This window comes from Thermobia domestica, chromosome 13 (genome assembly GCF_964235325.1).
Source record: "Thermobia domestica chromosome 13, izTheDome1.hap1.1, whole genome shotgun sequence".
NCBI lineage: Eukaryota > Metazoa > Arthropoda > Insecta > Zygentoma > Lepismatidae > Thermobia > Thermobia domestica.
In genome coordinates this window covers 89,334,978-89,348,016 of record NC_137466.1, presented here as the reverse complement: position 1 = coordinate 89,348,016, position 13,039 = coordinate 89,334,978, and the positions used below count along the sequence as shown (strand labels likewise).

The following is a 13,039-nucleotide window of genomic DNA, read 5'->3' as shown; positions in this document are numbered from 1 at the left end:
GAAAAGAACAAAATATACGAGGATATGACAAATATATATATATATATAAACCAGTTTTCACTTTTAACAACAAAATTAAACCAGCAAAGGAAAAATTTAAAATTACTTCAATAAGATCGACGTTGTTAAACTGAAGATAAACAAAAACAATCTAAACTAGGGGACAGAGAAAAAGAAGAAACCTCTTGTGATCATTATGGCTTCTCAGTTGTCTTAAGAAAGGAGGATACGGTGCATACCATAATAGATCAAAATTTACGGTGCATCCCATGCATAATAATAATAATAATAATAATAATAATAATAATAATAATAATAAAATGTAAAATCCAAAGTGAGAGAGAATGCCTAACATACAAAACAGTTAAGAGATAAAGTGATCTCAGAATATGATTATGGATTATAGACCTCATGAAGAAACTGAATTTGAGCACATATAAGGAAATGGGCCTGAAAAGACCTCCATGTCAAATAAAATGCAACAGAGAGATGATGCAGATGTTAATAGCAAATAAGGCTAGGGAACAAATAGTGTAAAAATAGAACTGAAAGAAAATTATAAAAGAGAAAAACTGGACTGTGGAACAGAATGCTAAGAAAGCTTAGAAGGGAAGAAGAAAAAAGAAAAGAAAGGTGACCATCTGAGTAATACAAATATTTCATCTTCAACAGAAATGAAACAGGAAAAACAAAAAGAAATCATAGTTGGGAAGAATTAAACCAAGTAAATAGTGAAAAAGAATGAAAATTACAAAGGTATAAACCCAACTAACACGTACTCAGAATCTCAAGATTAGGAGAACCAGCATTGTTAACAACTGCTCTAAGATTTCTAGTGAGAGATCTGTGTGAAAGTGAGGGTAAAATGATATTTCGTATTCTTAAAGAAGTGGACAGGATTCAGCTATGTTCACACGGGATGCCAACTAATCCTAGACAGCTTTTGAAAATTGTTGACGACCTGTTCGATAGATGCCAAGAAATTAACTTAGTTTAAGTAGGGACGGTACACATGAAACTTTATCATCAATATTTATATGAACAATTTTCTTTTTGTTTCGCAAGTCATTGACCTCAATGAACCGTGCCTTTTTTCTATGTAATTTGAGACATTAAAATTTTTACTCCACTGTTCTACGACACAGAGTTCTACCCAGCAGTTTTTTTTTTTTTTTTTTTACTTTACCTTTTTTATGTAACCCTAAAATTTCTCCTTCGATTGCTCTTGTTCAAATACTCTGCTTCTCACACGTATTGTTCCTTCCTAGTCAAATGTCAGCTTGAAGATATTTGTAATCTTCTCACTTAAATTTTTCCAACTTTCGAAAGCGGTAGTAGCGTTGCTTCTCTGTAAAACGTGCCAATTCTAATAGCCAATCAAAATTTCGAAAACCAATGAATTAAGGAAGGAGCCAATCAGTTTTATAGAACTTTGTAGGAAACTAGAAAGGAGGATAAGATTCATTCGTCGAACTTTGAAGTAGACGATATAACATTATTTTAAAGTGGGCAGTGTGAATTCTGGAGTGATGGTGACATCTTGTTTGATCGTCAAAACAAAACAGCTGGACAAACTCTACGTTGTGTGGATATATCAGCATGGACAGCAAATAGGAGTTGACCTCACTATGTGAGTCTGCAATCTTAAAAGTACAGTGACACAACAACTTCGGGTAAACAAATGTTATTTAAGTGATAGTGATCCATTTAATAATTGTGAAAAACCGAAACAGCAAGAAAAAAGTGAAGTGAGACTATTAAGTGCTAAAATAAGCGAACTTGAGTGACAATTCCAGAAGAACTGCCAAACAAGTATAATTTCTACAAGGTAACTATAGAATAACTAAAAACAAAAGATGGTCCATGAAAACATTCATGTATCACTTTAGGAGGATCAAGGACAGCAGCTGTCTATCTCGTTATCAGAGATATTATGAACAAGAAACAAAACATGAGAAATTAAAAGTTATATCGGAGGCAAACAGTGTAACTTTCCAGAAGCTAGGGCTAATCTGATTGCCGTGCATGATATTGATGAAGGCGGTGGACATTCTCAAAAGCTAAAGAGCTTGAATTGACTGATTTCAAAGTTGAATCGACCTGGTTTAGAATTTCAAGGTAAGAAGAGATTGAGAATTCTGGTGTTGAATTCATTGACAAAAATCTTTACTAATTATTCACCATCTGAAATACTACATTCCAACCAATTTGAATTTAATTATAAAAGTTCACAGAGACCTCACACTTGTCTAGCGTGTGTGAAAGAGACACGATTGTCGGAATGAAATCAGTGTGTGAAATATCACATTCGTATACAATTCAGCCTATTGCATTTATGAATGGTATATATATTAAAAAAAAAAAAGTTTGGTTTTTGATTCATTTTCACTCTTAATCAGCAAAATTGTTTTTACACACAGACAAGGGTAGAACTCTAAAAGAAGATAATAAACGGCTAAGAGAGGAAAAGAACACAATATACGAGGATATGACAAATATATATATATATATATATATATATATATATATATATATATATATATATATATATATCGGGTGTTGCAAAATAAGTGTTACAACTCTTGGGAGGTGAATCCTGCCACTAAGACAAGAAAAAAGTTCTCTTCAACTCTCTGCTATCGGACATAGTTTCAGATCTACAAGGTGCCGAAAGCGTGGGAAAGTGACTTTCGGACGCCAATAGTTCGGAAACTATCCAACGTAAAGAGGGCGGGTAAAAAATTCACTGAAGAAGTCATACCTGCTCTACTGAATTTTGTATGTTTCACAATCCTACCATGCACGCGCAAGGGATTCCCCAAAGGAACGTAGGGAGCCCCGGATAATCTGCCAAATGAAACTTGGTCTAAATGGATATGAATTGATAGGCTTTCTACCAGATAACAATAATTCGTTTGTATTAAGTCGATATCTGGAACACATACAAAATGGCGGACACTTTAATGTCTGTTGTGTGTGGTTGCATAATCGCCAGGTACTGATGCTGGCCAACAGTATGTTCTCAGTATTAAGTGTAGCGAATTTGTACTCAAATGCTCTAGAAAGACATCTGGATTGTCCGTAGAGCATAACAGATGAAGCAGGGTGATTCACATGTATGGAAACACTTAACGAAAAATGTCCAGAAATGCACTCATACTCAGTAAACGTGAGTTCAAAGCGTCGGAAATGTAAGGATTAGCGTTATGAACATGAACGCCATTGCCAATTAACCAATAATATTCCCTCAAACCGATGCAATATGATGTGCACGGTTGTTGATATCAACATGTAGCTAATGGGCAAATGTGAACATGTCGCACTACTGCTGGGACACCGTCTCACGTGCGAAAACTAGGAAAATAACGTTGTACATTCTGCTATTACATCTGGTGCACCTTTTGGTAGAACGTAACTAGAACACGATTGTATCAATATCCCTCTTTGTTTGGGACATTGTTCCACAGTCGACACATATGAAAAGAAATCTCTTAATGCATAGTTAAAATTCTGATAGAGCGTGAAAATAACCAACTTGTATCATGTCCCACGTCTTCTGAGACATATGACGTACTCGAAATATAGGAAAATACCTCCAGAAATTCATATCTTACACACAGTGCACATGCCAATACAAAGACGAAAATGAACCTATTTTGCACATTTAACACTACAGCTGGAACACCATACATATAGAAAATAAAATGACATGAGAAATAGTAATAAAACATCTTAAAGCTCTGATTGTTTACAACTGTTCAGTAGGAGTATCAAAATGAAACACACAAGTTTGTCGGGAGGCTGTACAAGAGGGCTTGCCAAACAAAGTGGATACTCCTCAAAGAAATGAAGTAGAGAAAGTGAGGCCTTCGAACCTCAGGGCTAGAGTGCTCGCTTTTGCTCGCGTGGTCGCAGTTTCCAATCCTACTGGGAGCCCAAGGCCTCAGATTCAAGACCCGAGTAGTTATTTTCCTATTTTTCCCACGTGGGACGATGTCCCAACAGTAGTGCGACATGTTGACATTTGTTCATTAGCTACATATTGATATCAACACACACATTGGCCACATTTCAATATAGATCATGCGATCCCACTAGTGACATTCATTTGGTTTACCCAGTTTCTTTGTGAGTCCAATTGCACCATTTCAACTTGGCCTCAGTTATTGCATCTTTATTGGTATGCAACCGTGCACATCATATTGCATCGGTTTGAGAGAATATTATTGGTTAATTGGCAATGGCTTTCATCTTCTTGACGCTAATCCTTACATTTCCGACGCTTTGAACTCACGTTTACTGAGTATGAGTGCATTTCTGGGCATTTTTCGTTATTTGTTTTCACACATGTGAATACCCTGCTCCATCCGTTGTGCTCTACCGACACTCAAGATGTCTTTCTAGAGCATCTGAATACAAATTCGCTACACTTAACACTCAGAATTTCACTGTTGGCCAGCATCAGTACCTGGCGATTATGCAACCACACACAACAGACATTAAAGTGTCCGCCATTTTGTATGCGTTCTAGATATCGACTTAATACAAACGAATTATTGTTACCTGGTAGAAACCCCATCAATTCATATCCATTTAGACCAAGTTTCATTTAGCAGATTATCCGGGGCTCCCTACGTTCCTTTGGGGAATCCCTTGCGCGTGCATGGTAGGATTGTGAAACATACAAAATTCAGTAGAGCAGGTATGACTTCTTCAGTGAATTTTTTACCCGCCCTCTTTACGTTGGATAGTTTCCGAACTATTGGCGTCCGAAAGTCATTTTCCCACGCTTTCGGCACCTTGTAGATCTGAAACTATGTCCGATAGCCGAAAGCTCAAGAGAACTTTTTTTCTTGTCTCAGTGGCAGGATTCACCTCCCAAGAGTTGTAACACTTATTTTGCAACACCCGATATAAAAACCAGTTTTCACTTCTAACAACAAAATTAAACCAGCAAAGGAAAAATTTAAAATTACTTCAATAAGATCGACGTTGTTAAACTGAAGATAAACAAAACATAAACAAACTAAACTAGGGGACAGAGAAAAAGAAGAAACCTCTTGTGATCATTATGGCCTCTCAGTTGTCTTAAGAAAGGAGGATATGGTGCATACCATAATAGATCAAAATTTTGAAGAAGACTTGTATGAAGTAGCGAAACGAGGATTTAAATTCCTTTTGGGAACTGGACCTAAGAACACGAAAAGATCCTACGTAGTAGTGGAAGTATCCCTAACATTGAAAAATTACTTATTGGCGAACAATAAATTTCACCATCAATAAGAGTCACATATTGAAAAAGAATTCATATTAGGCCCGAAGTGCATGAAGTCCCGAGATTACGGACATATTGCACGCTATTTCCAAGAAGAAAGATGTGCGTACTGTGGGAATACAGAACATTCAAACAGCAATGTTCTAAAGCGGAGGGAAAGGCCGTATGCATCCCATGCATAATCAGAAAAAAAGAATGTAAAACCCAAAATGAGAGAGAATGTCTAACATACAAAACAATTAGAGATAAAGTGATAACAGAATATGATTATGGATTATAGACCTCATGAAGAGACTGAATTTGAGCACATAGAAGGAAATGGGCCTGAAAAGACCTCCATGTCAAATAAAATGCAACAGAGATATGATGCAGATGTTAATAGCAAATAAGGCTAGGGAACAAACAGTGTAAAAATAGAACTGAAAGAAAATTATAAAAGAGAGAAACTGGACTGTGGAACAGAATGCTAAGAAAGCTTAGAAGGGAAGAAGAAAAAAGAAAAGAAAGGTGACCATCTGAGTAATACAAATATTTTATCTTCAACAGAAATGAAACAGGAAAAACAAAAAGAAATCATAGTTGGGAAGAATTAAACCAAGTAAATAGTGAAAAAGAATGAAAATTACAAAGGTATAAACCCAACTAACACGTACTCAGAATCTCAAGATTAGGAGAACCAGCATTGTTAACAACTGCTCTAAGATTTCTAGTGAGAGATCTGTGGAAGTGAGGGTAAAATGATATTTCGTATTCTTAAAGAAGTGGACGAAAGAGAGGAACTAGAAAATCTGGTTCAATATAACCTTCACGTCCTAAATGTCGATAGAAATGCTCTCATCTGTAACAATAGAGCAGGAGCAAAATCTAACATAAATGTTACATCAGCGTCCGAAAATCTCGTCAGAGTTGGTTAGTCTCGTCAGATACATGATTGGAAAGTAACAGAATATCAAACAATTAGTACATCATAATGTAATTCTTATGTTTAAAATAAAGGACAAATTTCCAGAAGTAAAGGAAAATTTTCAAAATAAATATATATTTTTTTAACTAATACATTTTTAATACAGTTCTATTAGAGAACATAGAAAATATATTTCAACAATTTATGCACTTATTTTATATTTGGTTATAACAATATTAGTTTTATTCTATGTTATATTTTCTTTCCAATTCGTTAAAAAAATCCGTTAAATTGTTATTTTAAACAAATTTAAAATTTTCTATTGTTTGATTAAAATTATATATATTTCACATACTAATAAAATCAATAATTATTTAAAAATTTAAAATTACAGAAACAAATAGAAATTTGAATATAACGTTTCTACAATTAATTTTCCGACATTCTTAGATGAAAACCTCGGCTGAATATACGATTGTTTACAAATATTTAAAATAATAATAATGATTCAAACGGAGGTCGATGCATTTGACCTACTGTGCTCTCTGCTGAGAAAGGGAAAACCAGAATTAGTTTTCTTCTGGTTAACATAGTTCTGCATAATGTATTGACTGACGCTTTAACTCCCAGAAGATTTGGGGTTCAAATGTATTCTAGATCTCTCTAACTTTATTTCCAAATTTCAATGCTCTTAGTGTACTAAGCGCCGTTAGAAATTATAAAAGAAAAATCTCTTCTAATTCTTTACCAGTGGGTAACGTGCCCATAATAGCGGCTACGTTCCCTCGTTGAATATGATAAATAAATAATATAATAAATTACAGCAATGAAGAAATACAATAGGAAGAATTCACTAACAAGCTAACATGACCATAAATTATAACCGAAGTAGGCACTGAAGAACTAACAAGCACAATCGCAAACAACAGAAATAATAAAACCAGTGACACGCATAAACGAGAATAAAAAATAACAGACAAAGTACACGTTTCTGAGACAGAAATCTCACCCGACTAAAAAGAATATGTAGACAATACAGGAGAAGTTACCAAAGAGCGTTAGATCCAACACTAAGAAGAATGAAGTTGAAAATATATACGGGCAAAGAGAACTTTCGAGAAAGATCTAAAAGCACCAGAAGAATAAAGCTGTGAAAAGTATAATAGAAATCGTCTAGTATTAGGTAATAGGGATATGTCATACAATCTAGTTAATAGAAAGATAAAAAAAAACCCAACAGTGATCACAACATTAATAAGAAACTCTGTCTATGACGACTACAACTGAGGAGATAATGAATCTCTTGGTTAATACTCTTACCAGACGATGACAGAAACAGATAATGATAAAAACAAAAAGAAGAACTCAATCACGAATATAGTCCGATTGACGCAGATATATTGGAGCCAGTCACAAGTGATTAAATCAGAAATATATTAATAGCACTAAGGAACAAAGAAGCACCAGGTCCTGACAACATTAAAGCAGAAATCTTGACAAAAATAAAGGATTACTGGATACCATAATTATGAAATTGTATAACAAGTGCGTGGTTGAGGAAACTTTCCCCAAAAAGTGGAAGGAATCAGAGTTAATACGAAAAGAATAGAGAAAAGATGCATCAAAACCAAAATCTTACCAATCTATCTACTTGCTAATCAACTAGGTAAAATTTTAATAGATTAAAAAAATTGAGACCTGCCCTGTTTGTGAATATTTCTGGTGCCTTGGACAACTTGTAGTGGCCATTATTTTTTAAAAGTCTAAGAGATTTAAAAGTTTCCGAAAGCCTATATAACATAATCACGGAATACTGTATAAATAGAACTACTACTACCAGAACAAATATTAAAACGCAAACATCGAAAGGATGTCCTCAAGGCTCAGTTCTTGCTCCAGTTTTTTTTTTTTTTTTTTTTGGAACATCACGCTACGACCTGTCTAGAAGAATTAAATAGATTAACACAAACAACAGGAATTATAACATATGCAGATGACATCTCTATATTTTTTTAGCGGAAATAATGGAAGAGAGATAGAAGAAAAAGGAAATATAATCATGAAAAGGTTAAATATCTGGTGCAATAGCAATACATTACAGATTTCTGGTGAAAAAAACAAATACATGTTGTTTCACTTAGCTTTGTAGATGCCCAATTATAAAAATGAAACAAAAATATTTAGAAGAAATTTCGCGAAAAAAAAACTTTAATACGCATGACATCTCTATACATACGAGAAAGCGATACGAGAAAGAAAAAAAACGAAGAAACAGCTACATACGAGAAAGAAAAAAAAATAACTAATACACAACATTATAAATATAGGGCAGAGGAAATTCCAGTTACCACTAAACGTGGTAAAGACTTAACCACAAAACAATTTTGAAAGCTATAATGAGATGTGGAAGCAGTATCTGGGCAAACAAAATTAGATCAAATAAAACACTGTCTATCGGTGGATAGAACACACACAAGCGTCCTAATAAGGTTCAGTGGAACATATAATACAACCTCTCTAGACCCGCTATTGACAATAATAGGAATACCACAATTATCAGTATGTATCAGAAAACGAGCGGCAAATTATTGGCTAAAGAAAAATAACTTGGATAAAGTAATAATAGTAATAATCTGGGTTGGCTGGTTTAAACCAAACAAAAAACGAACGAAAAATGCTTTAAATCGTGTGAACTTCATGGTGACGTCTCCACATATGAAACCATCTGCATTAGGTACAAGGGATATGTTATGTACTTTTCACCTTTTAATCAAGGGGTCCCGTCTTCAATTCTCGGTCGAACCACAACCCATCTTTCAAGTGTAAACCAAGTAGCGATTCGAGGTGTCCCTTTAAGCGAAAGTCTTCTCCGTGATAACCTTGGTATTTCATAAGGATGTTAAGCCTAAACATACGAAACGAAACCAAATTATATATTTCTACTTGCCTGAACGCCTGAATGCCTGTTGTTTTATAAAGAAGCCAACGTTGCTTAAATATATTGACAGAAATTGGCAAAATTTATCAACTGCCTACGCAGCTTCCAGCATCAGCTTGGATTTGACTTTGTTTTAATTTTATTGAATGATATCTATTTGGTCTAGGAATTAATTCGTGCGGTTGGTACGCACACATTGAAGCTGTAGTACAAACACAAAATACATAAATATCTTAAGAAAAATATTGTCCATCGCTAGCCACCACTTTCGCCCATCTGTCAGGCAATGTACGGATTCCGTGGCGAAAGAAGTCCTCATCCTTGGAAGCGATCCAGTCAGAGACCCATGTTTCGATATCTTCTGAAGAAGTAAACCGCTGTCCAATCAAATCGTTGTTCATGCAATCGAACAAGTAGTAGTCCGAAGGAGCAACGTCTGGTGAATACGGCGGGTGGGGTAAAACTTCCCATCCGACATTTTCTAAATAGGTTTTGACCGGTTTTGCGACATGTGGGCGAGCGTTATCATGTTGAACAATAAGTTTATCATGTCTGTTCTCCCATTCTGGTCGTGTTCTGGCCAGAGCTTGCTTCAAACGCATTAATTGTCGTCGATAACGTTCTCCATTCATAGTTTCACCCGGTTGCAGCAGCTCATAGTACACCACACCTTTCATATCCCACCATATGCACAGCATAACCTTTGCACAGTGAATATCTCGTTTTGGTTGTGATGGACCTGGTTCACCTGGTTTCACCCAGGCCTTTTTTCGTTTAGGGTTCTTGTAATGGATCCACTTCTCATCACCCGTAATAATTCGATGCAGAAACCCCTTTCTGCTCTGTCGTTGAAGCAGCAATTCGCAAATGGTTTTTCGTCTTTCAACGTCTCTGTCTTTCAATTCATGTGGAACCCAATGTGACATGTTTTGAATCATTCCCATGGCTTTCAAGCGTTTGGAGACTGTTGTTTGATCAACGCCTAATGCTGAATCCTGCTCGAGCAATGCTGTCAATTCTTCGTCTTGAAATTTTTTGGCTGTCCAGCTCGCTCTTGGTCTGCCAAGCCGAAATCACCACTTCTAAACCGTGCAAACCGCTTCTGACACGTTCGCTCAGCTAGAGCATGGTCACCATACACTTCCACCAAGATACGATGACTTTCAGTCGCACTTTTCTGCATGTTAAAGTAATGCAGCAGGACACCCCGCAAAAACACTTTATCAGGCACAAATTGCGCCATGTTCACTTAACTACAAACTGGTGTTGTTAACGCTTTAATCCACTGCCCTATACTACGAACGATACGCGATGACAGGGGTTTGCAACACATGTGTGGATACACGGAACTGTGGGACGCTCCGTTCGTTGCGCCATCTCTTGTCCACCCGCACGAATTAATTCCTAGACCAAATACATACCAGATTTGTAATTTAATACCCCAGTTTTAGTTTAGCGTAGTGATTATGATACTTTGACCTTAAAATTTTATATACAAATACATTTAAAGTAATAACAGGATTTTCTCAATGGCTAAGGCGGGAGTTTCCCGATTTATATATAATTGTATAATGTCTTTATTTGGGTAACTGTTTATCTTTTTGTCCTTCTGAAATGACTCTTGACAATTATATTAACAACTAGGCCTGTGTAAAGATCAGTACAACGTATTTTTATCAGGAGTCCTTTGTGAGTGAGTCGGCAATCGCATTTGTGACTAATTAGTCCCGGTTCCGTGTCGAAATTTACAATTTTTCTTGGATGAAGCCGAGAAGCGATTTGGATTACGCTTTAAGCTTATGTGACCCTTTCCAGCATAACCTTGTTGTTGCATAATAACACCAAGGCGAAACAAACTAATTTTTGTCCATAACTAATAGAAATACATAGAGTAAATTATTAAAACAAAAAAAAAAAAGCCTGGTTTAAACCAAAAAAACTGGGTTTAAACCAAAAAACCTGGTTTTATGTTTTTTTCAATAAAAACCATGTTTTTTTTGCCAACCCTGGTAATAATAATAATAGTAATAATAGAAATATGCCAAAACGCTATGGAGGCCATAGAAGAGCAAGTGTTAAAGCTCTGGCAAGAACGATAGACCCTTGAAGCAACACGAAGAAGAGTGTATAACTTAACACCAAATATCAGAAAACGCCCAGAAATGACACATAAAACCTACACAGGAATGCATACACTTTCTGACCGGACATGGTCCTTACAAAACTTATTTACATAAAATAGGAATAGCTGTAAACGTAGTGTGAATGCGAACTTTGGAACACGTTGTATTAAAATGTACACGGATTCCACATGTGGAAGAGTTGAGATGAACCCTAGAACATCTTACTACGATAGAAATTAATAATGAACTTTTTAACAGCCTAAGTAATTTAACATCAGAAACTTGTAAATACCACAAACTCTGTACATCAACCGACAGGAAACATAAACTCCTTTAGCACACTGGGCACATCATAACCTCAACTCAAAATGAAGTGAGTGTAGAATGAATGTCAGTGTGTCTTTAGGGGAAAAAGAGAGAAAACAATGAAAATAGGAAATTACGAAAATATGTTATTTGTGGAAATCAGAAATAACGCGGGAAATTAAACAAAGAAATAGGTGAAATGACCATCTCTTATAAAAACAAAAAACATACACCGGACGCAAATTCTGGAAATCCGAAATAGCGCTGGATGGTTGATGTCGTCATTTTGTTACGAGAGTGTGTGATTCCTTTCCCAAAAACAAAGTTTAAGCGCGCGCACACAGGTGAACAACCTAATATTTTACTTAGTGTATACTGAAATGTAAAGTAAAAGAAGAAACTAAATTTTAAAGAAATCTAAGGAAAAAAATAGTAATGCAGGTAGAAAAATCAGAAACACAGGTGAAAATCTCGAAATTCAATCAAAATATTGCGAACTAAAAGAAATATAAAATGTAATAAAACAAACACGTAACATATCATGTAGGTGAAATAACAAAATCACAGAAAAAACAAACATAAAAAGGCACTACCACTCAAGTATTTTTCGTTATTTTTTCTTTATGTCTTATTCTGTTACTTTTGTTCTTGTATGTAAATAATAATAATAGTTGTACACTCTTATTTCTTGTAGATTTGAAGAAACGTGCTACCATATCAAATGAAGAATGCACATCATACACGTCAGTTCCTAAAGGCGAAGGGATGTCTAGAGACGAAGGTAAAATAAATTAATATAATTTTTGAAAGCGCTGAAGAAATCTTTTTAAGTTATGTTGGAACAAAATCAAAATTGGGAATTTGTGTTGTGTTCTCTGCAAGGTGTTTCTGACACGTGACAGTTCTAAAGTAGCAGTACATTATTACATATTTTCTTAACATCTAAGAGCGAGTAGTCACTGTAATCTCACGAATTCAACTCTCAGTGATTGGACGAAAGAAAAACTTTTTTTTTTTTTTTTTTAAGTATCTTAATTATGAAACAACCAAAATGAAATATGCACGTGTAGAATGTGTTACAATATTAAGCATTGCACTGGACAGCAAGTACAGGGCGCGAGGAATAGCATGAGCTATGACCTTGAAATCCGCCACCAACACACTTGAAAGGATCAGGCAATCGTAATAGTGTTGCTAACTGCCATAGCGGTGAACTAGAATTTGGCGATTTGAAGCATTTTTGGGAAGGGATGACAAAGACACTTTGAATCAATCTGCAGCCTACATTTCTCATCTTCATTTACAAAAATCTGAACAATAAAGTAGCATATTTATTTAATAAGATGTAAAAGTGCACTCGGTCCATTAAAGGTTTCCTTACTCGTTTATTTTTTTTAATACACGATGATCGTAAAGTAAGCTAAAATAACTAAAAATTATATCACATAACACCACCTATATTTGTAATCCATTCATTCTGGGGACCACGACTC

The 13,039-nt window shown here is 35.3% G+C and overlaps 1 protein-coding gene across 1 annotated transcript in view; it reads left to right on the top strand.

Moving 5' to 3' along the window:
- Window positions 1–13,039, top strand: part of LOC145668316 (uncharacterized) — a 135,235-nt gene that overhangs the window by 90,625 nt on the left and 31,571 nt on the right. Inside the window, exon 7 of the mRNA XM_081736043.1 lies at window positions 12,241–12,327. Within this exon, the coding sequence (XP_081592169.1) occupies window positions 12,241–12,327 (87 nt within the window). The remainder of the gene's footprint in view (window positions 1–12,240; window positions 12,328–13,039) is intronic.